Below are 22,666 nucleotides of genomic sequence, written 5' to 3' on the forward strand. Positions count from 1 at the left end.
ACACTCTTATTCCACTTACATCTATCTAAATCATTTGCTCCCAACAATTATGTTTCCATTACTCACAAAAACTTCATGAGGCAATAGACAAATTCTAAGTTTTTTTCATTATTGTTGACATATTTTGTAACAGAGATAACATGAATTTGACTAATAAACCTTAGCAGAATGAAAGTTATCTGCATAATGGTCAATGTTGATAACCCTGAAAACATGTCTGCTTTAATTAAACCTCTGAACTTTAACTTTAGTAATGAATGTCTTCTCAGATCACATGAACCTGACGAGTAGCTGGGTTCGTTTCTGTTATATTTCTGAGAAATACCCAACCCTTGATTTATATCAGCGCTTGTTTGTTTTTAACTCAATAGAATAGATCTTTTTTACAAATTAATTTCGTAATACCACATAGAGGTTGAAAATACCACACATCACCCACACACATGTATGTATAAACTTAGAGATGCAAATAGAGACCTCATAGCTCCATTTAAAATTTTCAGCCACAAAACAGGTATGATAATGTAAAATTCACTGTTTATAAAAGAACAGTTGGAGTAAGTTCAAATAGTTAAAGCTTTTTCTACTAATATTTGCAGAGATGACAAGATTTTTTTTTTTAAACTATGGTGTCCATTTTTTTTTTTTAATGGTGGTACTGGGGATTTAACCTGGGACCTCACGCATACTGAGCATGCGCTCTACCACTTACGCTATACCCACCCCCCACGTGATTTTTAATTTGTCTAAATTCAAATGACCTTTCCCCCTTTCACTCTCCTGGTAAGAACAGCCTCTGAAGTTTGTGCTTTAAAAGAACGGCCTGTAGAAGAGTTAACATTTACAGCTCAAAGGCACAGAGAAAGAAGCAAGTTCCTCCCAGGACTTTGGTTTCCTCAGGCCAATATTTACAAGCCTTTAGAGATGAGTAGGGGAGGTTTTGGGGTTGGTTAACAAGGATTTCTGGACCCACACCTCTGGTTCTGTAAACAGTAGATTTGTAAAACAAGGAGAGCTGTTTTTAATTTCTCAAAGAATTGTGTTGCTGCCTAAATTGTATTAAAGGACTGTCAGACCCATCCATCTATGCTGCAATGGTTTCCTTTCTCTCTCGGTGCAATTAGCTTAGGAGAGAGGGCCTGAAAAATTCCTATCAGGCTTTAAACATCAGCTTCCTATTTAGCCAAATTTCTGATCACAGAGTTGAAATCCTTTCAAATATCTTGTCAGGTTTTGGCCGGAACAAACAGTAAATATTTCTGGCAGTACTGAGCAGCCCCTAAGATTGAGGAGATTTTCTCAAAGAAGATGCAGAAAATATTATCCTCCCAAAATCTTAGCGCCACTTCCAAAGATAGACAAAAGAAAGAAAGACTAAGGTGATGACAAACCAGGAGGTAACAGTTGTCCCCGAGAGAGAAAGGATCAATAACCAGTGGGTCTGGGTTTGGACAGGAGGGGACATGAAACTTTACTGTCCTCTCTGGACTGGGCACTACAGACAGGGGTCACTGGGATGAGCACTCAAATGGAAGAGGATACAGGGAAGCAGCAGAAATTACATCAGTCTTGCTGTGTTTGTCTTGTTTTGTTTGTAGGTACCTCGTGTGCCTTTAATTTTTCATTAGCATTTCCCAACAAGTATTTTAATGAAGCTATTTTGGAATTTTGAAGGCTTTCGGAGGTTTCTGGAAACCAATTAAAATAAGTTAGCCCATTCTGCTGGTTTGTTATGGGAGCCCTTCCTTTAAGTGCACTCCTTAAATCCTCTTGCCTAGCTGGGATGCTCTTCATCGTGTCCATTGTAATTCTAAGGTGTCTTTAGTTATATTTTGCCATTTTAAAAGATGTCTACAGCTTCCAGGACCACAGCTCTTAAGACATAAAATCAAGCAGTTGTGCCAGAAGATGGTGTGCTGAACTCCTTGGATGTAACTTTCAGTTAGGCCCTCGGGTTTCTGGGAGCCAAACTAACACCTAAGAGGGACACGCGGTGGGGCAGGGACCTGTGGGGAGTTTCACAGAGCATCTTACTTCGTGGAAGTTGTCTTGAGGCTGTCACATGACCTCGTGTCAATCTGATCTGTTCCATGACCAACGTATCCTATCACAAGTCTTCTTGAGGTGGCAAGTGCTCCAACAGCCTTTAAATGCCCACCAATTTTTGCAGTTTTTTTGGCTCCCAGGATCCCTGTTACCAATAGCCTTCCCTGAACCCAGTCCAGCTCAAGTTGGATTCAGCTGACCCTGGACCCAGTCCAATCACAGGCCTAGTCCATTTTTAAGTTGGATGCAGTCTGACTTCAGCTGGTAACCACCAGCAATAATTCCCATAACTGGACTGGGGAAAGGGATTGAACTAAAAGACCTCAAAGGGGGATGGCAGACTGATTCCAAACAAATGGGGAGCTGCAGCTGCCACCAGCAGTTCCCAGTGTGGAATCTTGGGAGGGATTCCAAATAAATGGGGAACTTAGACTCAACCATCAACAGTTTCCAATGTGGAATCTGGGTGCAGAGCCTAGGACTGGGTTTCCAGTTAAATGGGAAATTGTGGTCCAAACAACCAGTAGTCCCCAGTGTGGAATCTAGGGGTTGGCAAAAGAACTGAACCAGTAAACCCCAAAAAGTGGAGACTGCAGGCTGATTCCAAACAAATGGGGGACTGAAGCTGCCACCAGCAGTTCCCAAAATGGAATCTGGGCATCTGGGGACAAAACCAAGAGCCGGGGTTTTCAAATAAATTGGGAACTGGCTAGGAAGCCAATTAGACTGGGAGCTCGATGCAAAGAAGGCAGAGGTCAGGTAGGAATCTGCCCACTGCCTTGGAAACAGTGAGAAAGACAATGAACTTGAAAAGGGGCTCATGGGTATCACACACTTGTGTTTCTCACTGTCCCAGGATGCAGTCAGAAGTTTGCTCCAGATCCCACTGCTGCCACCAGATCCTGAGGAAACAAGGTTCAACTTAGTAAATTTGAGATCTGACTGACTTTGCTGACTGATTCATGAATGGGGCAGCGTGCCGTCTAGCAAGTAGAAAGGTGCGCTGAGGACCTGCACAAACTGGAAGGTTTTTATAGGCGGAAAGTGGGTGGGACAAGGAATTTAAAAGAGTAGATTACTTCAGACAAGGCTACCCTCCCTTAGGGGAAGGCAGGGAGTCAGGCAGATGACTTCAGTAGTGCCAACTAGGGGATTTCAGACCGATGAGTTTAAAAGTCCTGGGAAAGGCTGAAACTGCAGTTAGGGTACGCGTCAACTCCTGGTGGGGCTTAGCGCAACTGTCTCCATTTTGGGCTTGTTGTTTCTTCTTATGGAGTGTTACCATCCCTTCCTTCACATCTTCAATCATGGTTTCCTTAGCTCTATGACCATGCTGATACTGGCTCCCTTGCATTCTTCTTATGATAAATCTGCCATCTGGCCGCTCACAGGCAGTTTCTGTTACCTGCTTTTTTTCCCACTGTATGGGTCAGACTTTCCTGTTTCTTTGCTTGTCTCATAATTTTTTTGTTGGAAACTGGATTTTTAGAGAATAAATTACAGCAATTTAGGGTGCTGCCCCCACTCTGGGCTTGTTACGGTTATTTGCTTATTCGTTTAGCAATGGGGGAACTGTTCAGTGAAGCCTCTTTCCTCTCCCACAGTGTTTTGCTTCTGACATTGCCCAAGGTCACAAGTAGTAAGGGACAAAACCAGAATTTGAACCCAGATCTCTCTGGCTTTAAAGCCTAAGCTGTTTTTTAAGCCTTTTTAAAACTTAAGCTCTTTCCCACCCAACAGTGCAGGAGACACTGAAGTACGGGATTAGTGCAGGAGAGTCAGGGCAGAAGCTGACTTCTAGGCTTAGACAAGCTTCCGACCTTCTTCTGTGTCTGTTTCTACAGTTGTATTGTACCTCCTATTTTTCTATCATTGAGCCGGCCTCAAGAAACACTGAGCCTTCTGTGCTGACCCTTCTGATAAAGACATTCTATCACTGTTCATTCATATGTAAACAGATAGATATTTATCATTATAAACCTGCCATATGATACCATATGATGGGAAAGGAACCAGCATCTCCTGTCTCTAATAGTATCAGAAATGGAGCCTTGGCAGGGAGGGTACAGCTCAGTGGTAGAGTGCTTCCTTACCACGCACAAGGTCCTGGGTTCAATCCCCACTACCTCCATTTAAAAAATAAATAACCTCCCCCACCAAAATTTTTTAATTAAAAATTTTTAAAAATAACAAAAGTAAGTAAACCTAATTACTTCCCCCTCAAAAAAGCTTAAAATAATAAATGTTAAAAACAAACATTTTTGGGAAAAAAATGGAGCCTTTATGTTTTATGAGGAAAAAATTCTTCCCATAGCAGGAGCGGAGTGAGGAGCTATGTCTCACTGCACCAACTTTTGTCCCCCGAGATTCCCTGGACCTCGCAAGCATTCATTTCAGCTGCCATCACCCTTGTGGTCTTAAGAACTAAAGACCCCTTTTGCATATCAGGACTCAACGAAGACACTCCACTCTTCCCTGCAGTACAGCTGAGGCCAGGCTAGCTGGTTCAAATAAAACCCCAACTGAAGATTGAAAGGAGAAATGGACTCAGAAAAAGCATGGTTCGTGGCTGTCTGGCCGCCACAGGCTAGATCCGCTAGGCTGCTGCCACCTAGAGGAACTCTTCACTTGGGATCATACGTCACCTTCTCAAAGTCCTGACCCCAGAGCCAGAGCGCTCCCTTCTGCCTAGCTGGCCCCCCGCTCAGTTCCAGGCCCTCACTCATTCCTCCACAGGCACTCACTGGGCACCTAGCCTGCAGCAGATACTCTGCACACACTGGGGACACAGTGGTGGTATGGAGCCGCTGTCTTCACAGTGCGTAGTCTATGGGGGTGGGGGTGGAGGTGGGGGTGGAGCAGGCATCAGATAAACAAGACGCTAACAGATAGTAATAAGTGATGGGAAGGAATCAATGAAGTCTCACTGGGGAGGTAACATTTACTGATCTCTGAAGTTTGAGGAGCCAATACCTTGAAAAGCAAAGAGAACATTCCAGGTGAAAGGAAAAGTAAGTGCAAAGGCCCTGAGGCAGGAAGGAGACAGCAAGACAGCCCTCATGGCTGGAGTGCAGAGAGCAAGGGAAAGGGAGAGAGGACAGGAGGTGGAGAAGAGAGCAGGTGAGAATGCACGGGGTTTTGCAGGTCTTGCTAATTGTAAAGAGAGACTGCTGAAGGGTTTTGGTCAGGAGCATGACCTGGTATGATTTCTGTTTTAGTTCAGAGCGCTCTCTCTGGCTGCTCTGTGGAACAAGAGACTGAAGGCTTTTTCCAAACACAAGATGGTAGCAGTAGCAGCAAAGTAACAGAGAGAAATGGACACCTTTGACACTCATTTTGGAGGTTGAAGCCACAGACTTGCTGACGGATTGGGAGAGGGTCTCCTGATTTGTGATTCACGCCCCCTGAGCAGTTCTTCCCACCCACAGGCCTCAACAGGACCACTGGACAAACAGACGGTGACTACTTGTAGAAAGCTGCACTCAGGAGCAAGGGGGAGTTGGGGGAGTGCTAGTCCCCCCAAGGACAGTAAAGAATGGAGGCAAGGGTGGGAAGTGTGCACGCCAGGTATGGAATGATCAGGAGCACACACAGGTTCCCCCAAAGGAGTAGACTGGGTGGAGGGGGGCGCCTCCAGGTGCAGATTTGGCTGAGTCACGCTGCAGTGCCCATCATTGAACACCCAACACACTGCGATTGCCTTAGACTCGTACAGAGCTTTGTACTTCACATAAACACCGGCATGCGTCGTCCCAGCCCCCGGAGCTGTTAAGGCAGGTGTTATATGAGGAAAGAACAGAGGGCCTGCAAGGAGAAGAGATGATACCTACAAAAAAGCAGGGTCCCTTATGAGCTAGGAGACCACATGGCCCAGCCAAGGAGCTGGGCTCCATTTCCAGCTCCTAAATGGAGGAAATGAGGACCCTAAATGGAGGAAAGAGGAGAGAACAACTACTTTTCCAGCATCCACCCCATAATAGCTGGTGTGCTGGGGCGTGGCAAGGGCCTCTCAGTTCATCCTCACTGCCTTTAATACCTCTGCTACTTTACAACCAACTCCCAAGGGCTTGGAGGGGCTGTGGTGCTTGGGGGTGAGAAAGTAGGGAGAGGAGGGTCCAGCAGCCCTGATCAGCCCTTGTTAGTCCATTTTAGGACTTCCTCTCACCTCTCAGATTGTGTACTTCTTGATCATCGCGCTTGTTTGGAACAGCTGGAGGTACCTCACCCTCTGGGCACACTCCAAGCACCTAGAGATCGCTCACGGGTGTCCGGAAGGGTCAGAGGAAACAACAACTCGAGTTTCCTAGACTCTAAAATCATGTGGCGTGGACCATGACTCTACTTTGTATGGCCCCAGTCCCTGCAGAGCACCGCGGGCACAGCGCGGGCGGGGCGGCTCCTGCGGGCGGGCTATCAGACGGTCGCGGGTGCCGAGTGTTCCCCGCGCACCGCGCGCGGGGCGGGATGGGGAAGAGGGGGCGCGTCCTGGCCAAGCGCGCTCCCCGACGCGGCTCGCAGGGCTGAGCGTGGCCTCCCGCCTGCACTCCCGCCCCAGACGGGCAAGGGCGCGCCGCCGGCAATCTGAGCCGGATCCTAGAGGGGAAAGGCGAGCGCCAGCGGCTCTACTCACCGCCGTGGCTGCGGGGTGTCCGGGGCGTCTCTTTCCGAGGATGCCTCCGTCCTGACACGCGCGCGAAGGCTGGCGGCGGGGCCCGGCCCTGCGGAGACTGAGAGCCACCCGGGCCCCCGCGCGCCGCGCCCGCCACCGCCGCCGCCGCCGCCGCTCCAGGTCTGCGTGCGCGCGTGCGTGAGCGCGTGCCGGCCGGGCCCGCGACCCGCACCGGGGTCGGCGCCGCGGCTCAGCGCCCGCCGGGCGGCCGGGAGCGGGCGGCGAGCGGATGCGCCGCGCCCTGCCCGGTGGGCGCCTGGCCTCGCCCGAGTCGTGCGCGCCCCGCGCCCGCTGAGGGTCCCTGCCGCCGCGGCCGCAGAGCCCGAGCGGGCGGCGGCGGCCGGGAGCCTCCTTGGCGGAGCCCCATGATGTCAGCTGGCCCGGAGCAGCGGCCGTGCGGCGGCGGCGGCGGGGATGGGGCCGAGAACGCGGCGCGGCCGTCTGCGCGCCCCTCGCCCGCGGACAGCGGTGGCGGCCCCGGCCCGGGCCCCGGCTCGCTCGCCCCGTCGCCGGGCAGCCCCTCCACCGCCGCCGCCGCCGCCGCCCCGGCCCCGCCGCCCGCGAGCCTGTGGCTGGAGCTCGGGCCCGCCTGCCCGAGGGCGCAGCAATGCCCGAGCGAGTCGAGCGGGCAGATGAGCGGCGACCTCGGCACCAGCAGCAGCAGCGGCGGCGGCAGTAGCGCCGGGCTGTCCCCGGGCTCCGACTCGGACAGCAGCGGCGTGGTGTGCGGCGGCCGCGGCGGCAGCGGGGGCATGCGCGGCGCCCTGTCCCGCTCCTGGAGCCTGGAGAGCCTGCGCTCGGCCACCGCTGGTAAGGGCGCCGCCGCCGCCCCGCGCGCCGCCCGTCGCGAGCGCCTTTTCTCCTTCCCCCTCGAGACCAGCTTTCCGCCCGCCCTTCCCTGCTGCACTTTTTCTGTTGCTCGTTTCCATCTTCTGGTTCCTTGCTTCCTCTTGCTTCGCTCTTCTGATTCCTTCTCTTTTTCCGGGTTTTCTTCTGATTTCCCACGGCCGCCGCGCACCCCCGACCCCAGCTCCCCCATCCTTTCTTTAACTACTTCTGCCTGTGGGCTACATGTTTCAGCCGAGCCCCATAGCCCCGCGGCGTGCTCAGCTGCGAAGCTGAGTGTTTACGGTGAGAATAGAATTTGGTCCCTTGATGCGCTGTTTCCCTTCCCTAAACTGTTGTTGATCCATGGCACTGGTCTGGCTTTCCAGATGGGAGAGGGCTCGCGGGCCGCGGGGTGGGCCGGGTTCAGTGTGTTTGGTCCTGGCTCCAGGACTGAGGCTCCCAGCCAGAGGAGGGGCCCTCGTCCTGGACCCTCAGGAGCAGCTCGGTTTCCGGGAGATACGATTGCTCTGTGTCCCCTGGGATTAGTGCTCCGTTTCTCCCCCCTCCCCCGGGAACTGAATTCTGGGCGCAGATTGATAGGAAGACTTTGACCGTAAGTATTAACTAAGTAAGGAAGCCCAGACTGAGCTTATGAATGGTGACCTTTGGTTAGTTGCTAAACTGGATTCTCTATATTTTACTTCTTGGAAACACTCAACAAGTTATTTTTGAACCCCTGTAGTGAAAACTGTAAGGGTAGACAGGTGATTTCTGGAAATCGGGAGGTAATGCACCCATTATGCTTATGTGTGAGAGTCGGGGGTGCAGTCTGTGAAAGCTGCAGGACCCCACGTCAGCAGTGGAGTGAAGCTGTGTGTGTGCTAGGGTGAGAGCAGCAGAGCCAGAGAGGAGCAGAGGTCCACGCAGGCAGCAGGGTTGTCTTGTCCTGTTCTGTCCCCTCTAGCTGACTGTCCCTGTCCACCCGCCCCACCTGTCCAGGATGGACCACAGGCCAGGTTGAGGAGGAGTAGAGGTCGGCTCCGTGGGTTTGTAAGAGTGACATGAATGGCAGATACAGGGTTTTGACTCTGATCTAAAGTCCGCGGGTTTGGAAAAGGAAAGTAAAGGATGCCCAGACCCTTGCCTCGAACACTCGGTGACACTCATTTGCCCTGTCTCAAACCCAACACGTGACACTCAGGAGAGTTGAATAACCCAGCTGTTGGTGTCTCCTCCAACAGAAAGTTTTTCAGAATTCTGCAGCTCTGACGCCCTCCATCCCAATTCCCGTGAAACTTTCCTTGCCTTCCTCTCTGGGGTGCTTAAACAGCACCCCCTTTGAGAAAACCCAATACCACAAGTAGGACTTTAAGCAAATTGGCAAAGGAAGGCTTCCTTCTCTTTGCCCAAATGGCTTTCCTTCCACTTCTGGAATCGGGGGCACACGTGCTCCACCTCAGCAATGGCAAATGGCCGAAAGAGGCTCAGGGAGGTAGCCTGGTGCCCCATGGACTCTCTTGCCCTTTGTTTCTTCTGCCCAGGTCAGGGATGAGGCAGGTGGATATGGCAGAGACCTGGATTTAGACGTGTCTGAGATCCAGGGACTCCCCAGACCAAACCTGGGGGGCACTGAGGCAGCACAGGTGAATTTCAGAGAGAGCAGCCATTCACATGTGCATGAAGGTCTGGGGTGGGTGTGTACGGGGCAGTGTGGGCAGAGAGGATGGGGAAGGTAAAAGCTAAAAGCCAGAAGGCTTCTCCTTGAGGGGCTCAGAGCCGCCCCTGCAATGGCAGGGCAGAGTTTAAAGCAACGTGATGTTGGAAGGCTTCATGGGAGAACCCTCAGACCTTGACCTCCTGCCTTGTTTGGGAGGCCCTGTGTTGGTAGTGTTCAGTACTGGGCGTGTGAAAGCAGCTGTGTGAGCTGGATTCCTGCAGGGAATCAAGTCCTGAGGTCCTGAGACACCCATTATATGCAATGAGTGAGTTCTCTGTTCTTCTAGAGTGCTGCTCCCTGTTTGCCATCCTTGGGAGGAATTAAGAAAAGAGCATTCAGATAATTTTCACTGGATTTGTGGTTCAGTTGAGGAAATCGGGTTGGAAAGGCTGCCACGGAGGAGGACTTGATGGGCTGAAGGAAAGGAAAGTCCATTTGTAGAGCGTCTTGTACATGTGCCAGGCATGAGGCTCCGTGTTACTTCATTAGCCACATAAAAATCCTCTGTTATCCTACAATCCACATATGAAAACAGGCTCAGAGAGATGCAGTAACTTACCCAGGGGTTCCCAGCGAGGTCCTGTCTGACTGGAGCTTCAGGCCTGGATCCATGATACTTGACAGGGTTTGGAGTGGAGGAGGCATCAATCTGGGGGCTGTGTCTTGAACACTTGCATGGTCACTCTTGTCTTTATCCAACAGCCATGGCTTTTTTCTGGGTGGGTCCCAACTACCCCATTTTCAAAATGAGGACACTGAAATCAAAGATCTGACATCTTTCTAATCAGCTGTAAAATTCCACGATTCTAATCAGAGTTGTTGATTTAAGATGGGTACCCCGCTAGTGCATTGGCATTTATTGCATATTGTATTTGTTTGACTCGTCTGTGGCTCTAAGGCAAAGCACACATGTGGCTAATTGAATTATGTTAATCTCTTAAGAAAGATTAAGAATTACCAGTAAAAGATTCTTAGCAAAAGTTAGTTACTGTTGTTGGGATGTTTGTGATGGAGTCTATTGCTAACCATTTTAAAAGCTGGCAGCAAGAGCCAGAAAGGCTGGTACTTGAGGCTGGGATCGCAGCTGACCTGCAGGGCAGAGTGCTGGCCAGGGATTCCAGCAGAGAACTATAGATGCTCCTTGTTTCTGAACGACTTCTTGAAATTTAAATGTCCCAATCTTGGCATTTTCCATTGAAATGTCACTTACCCTGGTTTGGAGAAGGCTTTCCCTAAAGGCAGATTCTGAAAATGAAGCGTGGTTGACAGAGTGGACTTTCCAGGGCCCTTCCCCCTGCTCACAGTTCTCATCTCTCCCGGAGCCCCGAGCGCCTGTACCCTCCGTAGCCCTCAGCTATGCTATCACGCTGCTGGTACTTGGCTAAGGCTTTGTAAATTCGTTCTCTGGGTGTGTTGTCTCACAGGTTTGATTCTCAATTCAGCCTTCTGGGGTTGACAGCTCTCACTACCTGGACTTTAGCACAGTCAGTGTCGTAGGATTTCTTCGGAGAGGACCCACACTGCGTCCACATCCCTCTGCAAGCCCCCGAGGACATTTTTCTGGCTCAGAAGAGAGAAAGATTTATGAGAAAGCTACACCTCTCTTGCAATCAGACATTTGTTTAACACATCGTGTTCCAGGCGTAGCACTAGGCACTAGAGATGGTCGGCAAATCATACAAGGTTATTGCCCTGAAAGAAATCACAGCACAGCGAGTGACAGGCAGTGACAGTTCATTTCGATAAGTGCTCTGATGGAAATTCACCCCGTGGGATGATGTGTCGGGAGTGCCAGAGCCACTCTCAGTGGATGGTTCTCTATGAGAACTTACAAAGCTCAGAAGAGTGGTCATGCTCATGGTTCCAGGTCATTACCATGAAAGAGTTCAGATTAAAATTGAAGCAGAAGGTGCACAGCGCAGAGTCCAGGGGAAACCAGGTGCATGCTTCCGGGTGTCCCCTTTCACAGGACCCCAGGGCCCATGCCCAGTCCTCCCAGAAACACGGCGACAGCGTGTAGGAAGTACTGCCGACCAGGCGAGCTCACCCAAGCCTTCAGGTCTGAAGTTTTTATTGAAGGTCATTGCTTAGGAAGGCAGCATCCACAAGACTGCCCGTAGTTACTTGATCTCCAGTCCCTCCAGAGGTCAGTGAGACAGTATAGCTCGAGGCCCCCAGGATAAATCACATTATTAGCCTAAACTGTCTAGCACGGGGGAGGGTGTAGCTCAGTGGTAGAACACATGCTTAGCATATATGAGGTCCTGGGTTCAATCCCCAGTACCTCCATTAAAATAAATAAGCAAATAAATTAATCTAAATACTTCCCCCCGCCAAAAGAACAAAAAATAAATTAAATATTTTAAAAATAATTACTTTTTAAAAACCTGTCTGGCATGGCCCAAGGCCCCAGATACGCAAAGAGCTTCTTCTCATATACTGCCCATATAGGCGGGATATTTTAAGGACTTAGCGACATCTCCCAGGGGCCAGTTGAGGGCCATCCCTTTCTTCAGAATGTGCTAGGCCATTACTGCACAGGTAAGGGAGCTCAGACCAGGGGTGCCAGACCCAACCTATTATAGGGGTCAGGGACTGGAAGGAAGTGATTCAGAGAAACCTTCGCAAGGAGGTATTGCCTGAGCCTTAACACTTGCAAGGTAGCTGCGGTGAGGAGTAGAGAGAGCTTTCAGGAGAACGGGATAAATTTGGGAGTTTGAGATTTGCAGATGTTAGCCACTATATATATAGATAGATTTAACAAAAAACAAATTTCTTCTGTATAGCGCAGGGAACTATATTCAGTATCGTAATGAAAAAGGATATGAAAATGAATATATGCGTATATATGCTTGACTGTTGACACTGTGTTGTACACCAGAAACGGACATACTGTAACTGACTGTACTTTAATTTAAAAAACGAAAATGCGGAAAGACATATGAAGGAGCGGAACCTGCACTGACTGAGCACCTGGGCTCAGGCCCTGTGTCAAGTGCCTTCAACATGTGGGAATCGCAAATAGCATGGGATGAGGGGCGTAGCAGGAGACGAGGCTAGAGACAGAAGACCAGGCGCTGGCTGCAGGCTAAAAAATGTGGACTAACGATTCTCCGAGCCACGGAAAGATTTTAAGCAGGAGGTGGATGTGGCCAAATTGTTTGCATCCTTCTTTTTCATGCTTTATTTGTCTTAAAGTTATCCACAGTAAAAGTAACTCTCCTTAGTGTATAGTTCTAAGAGTTCTGACAAATTTAAACAGCCAGGTAACCACCACCATAATCAAAGTATAGAAGCTTCTATAAAATTGAAGGTGTCCCTTTGTAGTCGACCTCTTCCCCCACCTCCAGTCCCTGTGAGGACTGAAATAAATTGTGCGACCTAAAGTTGAGAGTTACATTTATTCAGTAGACTTTCTGAGGACTCCAGCCTGGGAGGCAGCCTCTCACATTGCTCTAAGAGACTGTTCCACCCAGGCAAGGGAAGAGCCAGGATATAAAGGAGTTTTTGCAACAAAGACGAGGTAGTGGGAACATAAAAAGATTACTGTTAATTAAAGAAAACCAGACACCTCAAGTTAAGGAATTTAGCGCTTTTCTATGCATAGGAAGGTGCAAAGGTCTGGGCTCACTGAAATCACTCCTTTGATGGGCACCTAGCTGTCGAGGGCCAGTGTCCTGTTCTTTCCCATCCTGAGTTCCCTCAGGGGCACCATTAAAGTTGGCAGCGGGCTGTCTGCTTGTCTGCATCCTGAGTTCTCTTTGCCCACTGTTGAGGGTGGAGGTAGCAGTGGATGACTTGATGGCCACGGCATCCTTTGGTTACTGATACGACTGGCAATATTTTTCATTCACACCTGGCTAGTCAGTTCTCCATCCATATGGATTTGCCTATTCCAGAATGTCGTGTAAATGGAATTATATCACGTTGTCTTTTTAGGCTGGGTTCTCTCACCTGACATAATGCATTTGAGGTTTCATCTGTGTTTTTGCATGTATCCATAGTTGATTTTTTTCTTTTTAATTGCTGAATAGTATTCCACTGAATGAATGCACCACAGTTTGTTTATTAGTTCACTAACTGAATGACACTTGGGTTGTTTCTAGTTTTTGTCTATTGTAAATAAAACTTCTACAAACATTACTGTATGAGTCTCTGTATGGACATAAGTTTTTGTTTCTCTTGGGCAAATTCCTAGGAGTGAATTGTTGGGTCATTTGGTAAATAAATGATGAACTTTATAAGAAACTACCAAACTTTTTTTCAAAGCAGCTGTACCATTTTGCATTCCCATCATCAAGCCTGACAGTTACCATTGCTTCTGTGTCCTTGTCTGCACTTGGTATTGTCAACTTTTTAAGCCATCCTATTAGATGTGTATTATCTCATCTGGTTTTAATTTGTAGTTCCCTAATGACTACTGATGTTCAACATCTTTCTTATGCTTATTTCCCATTTTTATATCTTCTTTGGTGAAGTGCCTGGATCTTTTGCCCAGTTTTTATTGGCTTGTTTTCCTATTATTGGGTTTGGAGAGGTCTTCATACTGTATTCTGAGTACAAGTACTTTGTCAGATATATGATTTGCAAATATTTTTTTCCCAGCCTGTGGCTGGTATTTTATTTCACTGACGGCGTCTTTTGGAGAGCAAAAATTTGTAATTTCAGTGGGATCTAATTTATAATTTTTCTTTTATGGATCATACTTTTTGTGTATTCAAGAAACCTTTACTGAACCCGAGGACACAAAGAGTTTCTCCTGTATTTTCTTTGGGAAGATTTTTATAGTTTTTCATTTTATACACAGACTTTTGACCCGTTTTGAGTTAGTTTTTATAGGGTCTGAGATGGGGGCGAAGGTTCATTTTTTTGTGTAAGAATCATCAAATTTTGTAACACCATTTAGTCAAAAGGCTGTTCTTTCTCCACTGAACTGCCTTTGTGCCTTTGCCAAACACTGGCTATATTTGTTTCTGGACACTCTGTCCTGTCCCATTGATCTAAGGGTCTGTCCTTTGCCCACACCACACCGTCTTGATTATTGTAGCTTTATAATATGTCTCGAAATCAGATATGAGAATCATCTAATTTTATCCTTGGATTTCAATATTACTGTATTTATTTAATTTTTTTGCCTTTCCATATATGTTTTGGAATCAGATTGTCAATATCTACAAAATGCCCTCCTGTGGTTTTGATGTGGATTGTGTCAAATCTGTCAGTTTGGGGAGAATTGAAATCTTGACAACACGGAGTCTTGGCAGTTTACGAATATTGTGCGTCTGCGGCTGGGAAGCCATGCCGTGAACTCCCCCTAGGTCTCAGCTGCAGAACCTGTAGATTTGGGCAAATTCCTGCCTTCTAAAAGTTCCCAAATATGCTAAAACTCCTGAGCCTGCCAGAAAGTGACTGACCTGTAAAGGCTGGGGACCCTGTGAGCCTGAGATCAGGCCATTTTTTCCAAGAGGGCTTTATAAACACTGGCTCCATGAAGTCAACCTCAGCTCCTTAGAAGCGTCTGGTTGTATTAGACTCAATTAGTATCATTCTCAAATACGACATTCCAGGCAAGGCTTTGGCTGCCAGGCCAGTGTTCCATGTATTCCTCCTGTTAACAAGGAGGACTGATTCTTATTCAACCTACACAAATAAGTATATTGCTTTGAAAATAAGAATATTCAGTGAGAGTTTTTAAATTCTGGAGAGGTCAGAGATGATTTACAGGTAATGATGATTTACATTTAACTTTATAAAAGTACAGTCTACTAAGTGGCAATTCATGAGTTAAAGATAACATAAGAGGAACAAAAGGGGCTTCTTGTATATCCAGGAAATAGAACATTAAAGACCTGATGAGAATTCATAATAAAAATAATACAATGGACAAGGAAATTTGGTTGTTTCTGCAGTAAACAAAATGATGAAGGAAAGTCAATCAAAAAGTTTTAGTCATCATAATTATAAACATAATGATTACCCGTGTTCACAAAGAAGGCAGTTAACATTGCATGTAATTTATTAAAATGGATGAACATTTACAGAGGAGTCTGTACAGAGGAGGAATCTTTACAGAGGAAAAAGTCTTCAGATATATAATAATCCTGACAAAATTATATTATGAATACACCAAGTATACAGTTAGAATATACCAAAAATATCTATATTGAGTTTCAGTAAGTCTGGAGCAGGTCTGTATATTGACATCTATATATTAATAAACATCTGTATTTTAGTAAAATCCCATAGATAAGTGATAGGAATCCCCAGTTGAAAACCACTGGCCTACGAGATGCTAGATTCAACTAAAGAGGTAGAGTTGCAACCAAGTTAACATTTGAAAAATACAGGTGACCCTTGAACAGCGTGGGGGTTGGTCCACGTACAGCGTGTAGTCAGCCCTCTGTATCCATAGTTTGCATCTGCAGATTCAACCAACCATGGACCGTGTAGTATTGCAGTATTTACTATTGGAAAATATCCATATGTGGGTGGACCCGCACAGTTCAGCCCCACATCAACTGTAAATGAAATTGTGACTGATAACACTATACTGCCATTATATGATATCAGGCAGGGTAGCACCAGGGGTCTGATTAGAAACACATCATGGACCACGAAGACATTAAGAATTCTCTATATACTGTATGGAAAGTTCCTAATTTCTGAAATATTTATATGAACACTTTACCCATTCAGATTTAACCTGGGGAAGGCTACACAGCTCTTCTGACTTGTCAGCTCATCCTGTACAACCCCTCAGTATCAAATATACCTAAACATTTCTAGCACTTGCCTTTTTTTATAAGGTGAAAGAACAAATGATTCCTGATTTTCCAGGGGCCCTCTGGGAAATCACAAAGACAGTTTTAGGTGCAAAAGTTATCACTTAGGACTTAAATCTTGGAAAGGTGAAATATCACACCGAGAGCAAAAGAGAGGCATCTCTAACTCGCAGGCATTTGACTTGGGTGCCCGGGGATGGGGTGGAGATGCTCTGCTGAGGTAGTAGTCCAGGACCACCAAGTTTAGGGAGGAAGATGCTGAGTGAAGTCCTGGATCAATAAACAGCGAGGATCAGGTCCCCTTCTCCCAAGTGTACAAGGAACTAATTGCATTAATCATGTTTTTATTTTCTGTATTACCTTATGCTTTGACATCTTGAGGCCTTGCTGACACCAAAGAGAGCATCCCCTCCCAGTGCTAGCAAATTCCTAGAGCCATGCTCTTCAAATGCAAGCTGGCCAATTCGGAGTCCACGTCCCCAGCCACCTCCTTTATTGGGCTCTCACGTGCAGTGGCACTGTCCCCCAGCCTAGTCTTCCCAGGGCCAGGGGCCAGACAACTGGTATACCCTCTGCACCCCAAGGACCCACTGAAATGATTCAAACTGGCCAATCCCAACCCTGCTTACCCTGCCCTGCCCTGCTTTTCCCACTGAGACCACAATGACGCTCTGGCCCGTGGCCATGTTTCCCCCTCCCTGTGCCTCCTGCCTGACCCTGGTGCTTCCCCCATGGCCCTGTGTGGTGTGGCAGGCTTCATGTTTCCAGGGAGCTGTGAGGATAAACTTCTTCCCCTGTGATGACCATCTCTGTCTGCATGTCTTACTGATTAAAACAAATCCTAGGGACATTTAAAAACACTGATTTAGCTTGTAATAACCTTTAATGAACAAGAATATGAAAACAAGTATATGTATGTGTATGCATGACGGGGACGTTGTGCTGTGCACCAGAAATTGACACGTTGTAACTGACTATACTTCAATTAAAAAAAAAATACTGATTTAGGTGATCTAGGCTTCCAGGCCTGTCATTTAGCAATCTCTCTACCCACCCTCTGCCATCAGTAGTTGAAAGAACACTGCAAAGAGGATGCAGATGAGGAAGGGAAGGGAGAAATGCCATTTGTTTCTTAAAGGTATAATACAATATTTATTTACAAATTTAAGTATAACAGAGTAGAAACACCAAAGGAATACTAAGAAAGTCATGGTATCATGACAAGTGAAGAGTTGGAACTCTAATCATTGCAGAATCCAAAGAGGTCACAAGAAATACTGTTTTAATTAAGAATTGTTCTATTTCATCCTCACGACAGTTCTGTTTTATGACTAAGAGAGATGGGAGCTCACAGTTTCCTAAGTGGCGATCACATCACACAGCTGCCTGATTGGAGGGTTTAGACCTGGCCGCCGTTCCGGTGTCTCGGATTACCAAGTTTCCTCCATTCTCTCTGTCTCCAATCTGATGCTCCTTTGGTCTCTGTTGAGCAGTGAGGAAACTGCCGCATGGGAAGGTTGTCCCAGGCAATTACTGCCAAAGCAAAGCTAGAAACACGTGACCCAGAGTGTGGCCTAGAGCACTAGTCGTGAGCACTGTTAAGTGGAAAGGGGGTCCGAGAGCAGCAAGTTTGCAGAAGGCGGGTGAAACGGCTCAGGGCCTGCGTTGTTCTTGTCTGCACTGTAGTGCTTTCAACGTTCATCTAACTGCAGAATTTTTGTGTGTGCATGGTCTGAGGGCCACACTTAGGAGATACTGCACTCACACTTCAGTTTCCTGTTCTCACCGGCCTAATGGGCTACCACAAGCCTCCCCTGGACTCCGAGTTTAACGGCAGGGATGGTTAGACAGTCTGGCGAGAAGTTATAAAGGAGCCTTCTGAATTGTTTACACTGAAATCGGCCAGTAATAGCTCCAGCAAATAATTCATTTTGAGGGGAGGAGGCAGATGCAGGCTGATGTGGAAACACTGACTCTAGAAAGTTTCAGAAAATAACATAGCTCTCTGTGAACCCAGAAGCCGTAACTGAGAACCTGACATGTGTAAGATACGCTGAAGAAAGGAAAGACAGGACCCCCGGACTGGAGGCAGGTGATGGAAGATGAGAGGTATGAACTGAAACAAAGGAAACAAATATGATGTAAGAAAGCCGAGGTAGAGTCTGGCCCACGGAGAGCCTGGGGTGCAGGCAGTAGTGGATTGGGGGGTTCTTACCACCGTCCTTCTCTGTCTGCTGTGGAAGGCACCGTCTTCCCCGGGTTGCCGGAGCAGCCCGCAGTGGCCAGGGTCATGTGCTGCAGTCTGTCCACATGGAGAGGCCAAGTCTCTCTCATTCCCAACTCTCGATCCTTGGGGAGGGTCCTGATTGCCTCAGCAAGTGTAAACGTCCTAAGCCAGCACGGTTCTAATGACCTCTGGGAGCCAGGCAGACACATGTCCTGAGAGGTGTCTACTGCAGGGGAGTTTCCAGTCTCATCGAAAAGAAGCTATTTATACAAAAGAAGCTGTGAAGACACTGATTGCTAGAAAGCAAACTCAGACACAACTGCTGAGATGGTTGAAGGGGAGAGGCTTCTTGAAGGCTGGCGGGGTCTGAGCTGCAATGGGGTAGAAATGCAGCCATTCTGTGCTCCAGAGGCAGAGGGGCCGCATGGACTGCAGGACAGAGCTCGGGACCCTCCCCCAGGAAGAGGGGCAGACTGGTTTGGAGCCCAGAGAAACAGAGAGCTCTCCTCCGGGACATGGCTCATTTCATCCGTCCCTCTGCCTCGTGTGCAGGCTGCAGCCACCTCCCCAAGAAGACAGGACTGGAAGGGGGCTCCATGTGAGAGATAAGGGAGATTTGGGGAGAATCATTGGCAGACGGTGCATAAAAAGAGTTTGTAGCACCTTCTCTCCCAGTGCCTCTGTTTGTCTGCCTTTGCCCCTTGCTCCTGCTTTTGGCAGCCAGCGGGCTCTGAGCAGCCCCTCCTCTCACCTCCATCCACATCACCAGGTGATCCGCTCGGATGGAGGAGGCAAGGCTGGAAAGAGCTCTTCCCGGCCCCCAGTGAGCCACAGGGAGGGGACTCCTTCAGCATGTTGTCAGTCATGTCACCCACACAGGGAACCGACTCTGGCTTTGCTATGCTGCCTACACGTCTGTCTTCTGATGTATCCGCGTGGTAGCCCAGCAGCCCCTGACCCATGGCCTGGACAGGGAAGGGGCGGGCCATCCCAGCACTGAGCCCGCCAGGCCCTGCCGCAGCCCGGGGCTCAGAGAGTCTGGGGGCTGTACTGCGCCGTCCTGGACCACACACGTCTAAGCAAGAGCCTGAAGAGATGGCACTGGGGGTCAGAAGGCATCCAGCATCCCTGGAGTCCAGAAGGGGCTCTTCTTGGGACCTGGATGCTGGCAGACCCCTTCCACTGGGGAATGACCTCCACGTTTCGCTGCTGCTTCTCCCTGGGGCCCCGGGCAGAGCCCGCAGACCCTCTGCAGTGGGTGCTGTGAGCCATGACCAGGCCACACTGGCTGTGGGATTTTAATTGAAAAGCAGCTTGTGAATGGAGTGCAAGATATGGTCCAAGCATCACATCTGATGTTTTAATTTATTCTAAGAGAAACAGCCCGTGGGAGGGACTGGGGAGTCATGAAGGACTCTGGGCTTGGGAGCCACCCAGACACTGGGTTTGGATCCCGGCTGTGCCTCTTACGGTGACAGGCAGACAAGTGACCTGACTGTCAGGTGTCTCATCTGTAGGAGCAGAATTGTAACATGATTCTGAGGGTGTTTATGAGGCTTCAGGAAGTAATGTGTGTGAAGTTCCTGACTTACTGCCTGGCACAGAGCGGGTAGATGATCAATACACTTATGGAATGAATGACTGAATTTTTGGTTAAAAAAAAAAGTGTGTAAAATATGAAGGTTTCTGATAAATTTGGATCAGATTTTTTTAACATTTTATTTATTTATTATTGTATTATTTAATTATTCTATTTTTGCAAGGGAAGGAGGGTAATTAGGTTTATTTTTAGAGGAGGTACTGGGGATTGAACCCAGGAATTTGGGCACACTAAGCATGCACTCTACCACTAAGCTGTACCCTCCCTGCTGAATTAGACTTTGATTGTAGCCTTATTCACCATTTGTTGTGAATCCCCAGGACAGAACTGTCCTCTATAATGTCAATAATATATTACAGCTGGTGCTTTTATGTTGGGAAGATATACTGCATCATAAATGATACATTTTTAACAAAATAGTTAATAGAAATATGTTGTATTTTTAGCATTGAACATAACTATGATTACAAAGATCTAAGAATGAGTTAGTATAAAAGAAGAGGACAAAATTGCCCATAATCTCTCTTCCAAGTTATATCCATTCTTAATATTTTGTGTTTTTTCCTTCTGGATTTTTTTTTCCTGTGCACGTAAACACGACTGAGATCATTCTGTAAGCTTCGTCTGGTGCCTGTGCTGGTGTGGTTTGCGTGTGCTGAAATGTACCAGGCTTGTCTCTATCAGCCTTTCGATGACAGGGCCTGTGTTTTATCTTTCCTGTGTCCGGATACCACGTAGCACTGTCATGAGCACCAGGCAGATGCTTTATACTGACCTTCTCTGAAAGGCTTTGAGAGTCAGGAAAAGCAAAGGTAAAATCAGCGTGTGGCCATATGGCGGGGAATTAGCGCCTTGTCATTAAAACTCTGCAGGGCCCTGGAGACAGCTCTGCTTCCAGGATTAACTCAGAACCAGCAAAATCTGATCCTTTGGTACCCCTCTCTGCAAACAAACGGCATGGACAGTGAATCATTTCCCCTGCGCGCTCTCACACCGCCTTTACCTGGGGCTTCCTAACCCCTGCTGGGTGTTGGGATCCTGTCAAAGATTTGCAGCTTTGGAGTCTAGAGGTGTTTCAGACCTGGGTTTTGGTTTGAGGTGAGCTTTCAGAGTTTGACAGGTTCGGAAAAAAAAAATGTATGTATAAAATGAATTGATGTCATACAGACACAGCTCAGCCTTCTTCAGGTGAGAGAATTGCTAATTCTTTTGAGAAAAATATTCTGAATAGCCAAGGATTAAACAGTAAACCATTTTTTATTGTTGTTGTTTAGGGTGTTTGTTTTGTTTTTGGTGGGGGAGACAAAAAGGTTCATTTATTTATTTTACTGGAGGTACTGGGGATTGAACCCAGAACCTCCTGCCTACTAAGCACACGCTCTACCACTTGAGCTGTCCCCTCCTCCCACTAAACCTTTTTTGCTTTAACATTTTTGCATTTTCACCCTAAGCTCTTTGAATCAGTTTCCCCCCCCTTAGTTGAATCTAGAGACATTGATTTAATTTTTCTTTGCTTATTAAATATCAGCAGATACTAAAGAAGGTTTTCTAATGGAGACCACACGTGGGCTTCAGGTCAGACCCGCTCTGAGAGCAAGCTGTGGCTCCAGCCCTCATGAGCTGTTTGGCTGAGACAGGTGATCTGATCTGGGGCCTAAATTTGCTCATCGCTAAAACAAAACTGACGGTACTTCGTTAATGGAAATATTGACTGTAAAGTTCCCAACACAGTGTTTGGCACATAGTAGCTGCGTATTCAGTGTGTAATCTTTCCTTCTGCTTTCCCTGAGGACCATTGTTGGCGGTTAGGACCTAAGACTGAAGTCGACATCCCAGATATTAATACCAGATACCAGTAACTATGGCCAAGAGCTGTGGATGGAAAAACAGGAAATCAGTCCACATAAATAATGATCTCTGGATATTAACTGGTTGCAATTTTTGAACAAATTCTTAATATCAGTTTTATTATCTTTTTTTCTAATAAAAATTGAATATATATCCAAATATTAGGCTTCTTTTTGCTTAGCTCAATTCTGTTTCTTTTGTCTTTAATCTCTGTGGCTGGGAGGAAAGTATGTTTTGTATACAGTTTGAAGAGGTGTGTAGGGGGGAGGGTATAACTCAGTGGTAGAACAAATGCTTAGCATGCAGTAGGTCGTGGGTTCAATCCCCAGTACCTCTTCAACAAGTAAACTTAATTACTTCCCCCAAAGAGTAAATAAAATTAAAGAAGTGTGTAAAACATTTGCTGGTAGAAGTGTTTCGGGTGTTGTTTAAAAAAAAAATTTGGAAGAGTTCACCAATCTGACATTTTACAGAGCAGGATTCCATGATTTCTGTGTTAAAATAGGGATTTAATTTATTAGCTTCCTGATGAGTTTACAGCTTTAAGAGCTACAGTTCAGCTAGCATTTCGTATGTTAGTAAAGATGAAATTACAGTTTCCAGTTCTGCAAGATGTTGAACTAACTTGTAAGATTCCTGCTATAAACCCTTCAGCACGTTGGATAAAATATAACAAAAATTAACGCACGGCTCAACTCAGGAATGAAAGAGAAATCCCGGGTGCCAGCACTAGCAGGCTCTGAAGGCGAGAGTTCATAGTGACAGACGCTGACACTGTAGCTGGTGGAGAGGAGAGGCGTGTGCGGTGGGAAAACATAGCCACTAGAGTTATCGTCCGCTAGGGAGCAGAAGACCAGGCCTTGGGCCGATGCAAGGCTGGGAGATGGAGCTACAAACCTTACCCCAAGCTGAGACCTCTAAGAGGTGTACTGTCAGTGGAAGCATGGAA

At 47.3% G+C, this 22,666-nt stretch overlaps 1 protein-coding gene across 3 annotated transcripts in view; it reads left to right on the forward strand.

Moving 5' to 3' along the window:
- The window catches only part of ARHGEF4 (Rho guanine nucleotide exchange factor 4), a 200,729-nt gene that overhangs the window by 124,043 nt on the left and 54,020 nt on the right, over positions 1-22,666 (forward strand). Inside the window, exon 1 of one of the 3 annotated variants that reach the window (XM_074363417.1) lies at positions 7,331-7,525. The exons of the other annotated variants lie outside the window; for them this stretch is intronic. Within the exon in view, the coding sequence (XP_074219518.1) occupies positions 7,348-7,525 (178 nt within the window). The 5' untranslated portion in view covers positions 7,331-7,347. Of the gene's footprint in view, positions 1-7,330; positions 7,526-22,666 lie in introns of those variants that run through there. 3 annotated transcript variants of the gene reach the window in all.

Source organism: Camelus bactrianus, chromosome 5 (assembly GCF_048773025.1).
Source record: "Camelus bactrianus isolate YW-2024 breed Bactrian camel chromosome 5, ASM4877302v1, whole genome shotgun sequence".
NCBI lineage: Eukaryota > Metazoa > Chordata > Mammalia > Artiodactyla > Camelidae > Camelus > Camelus bactrianus.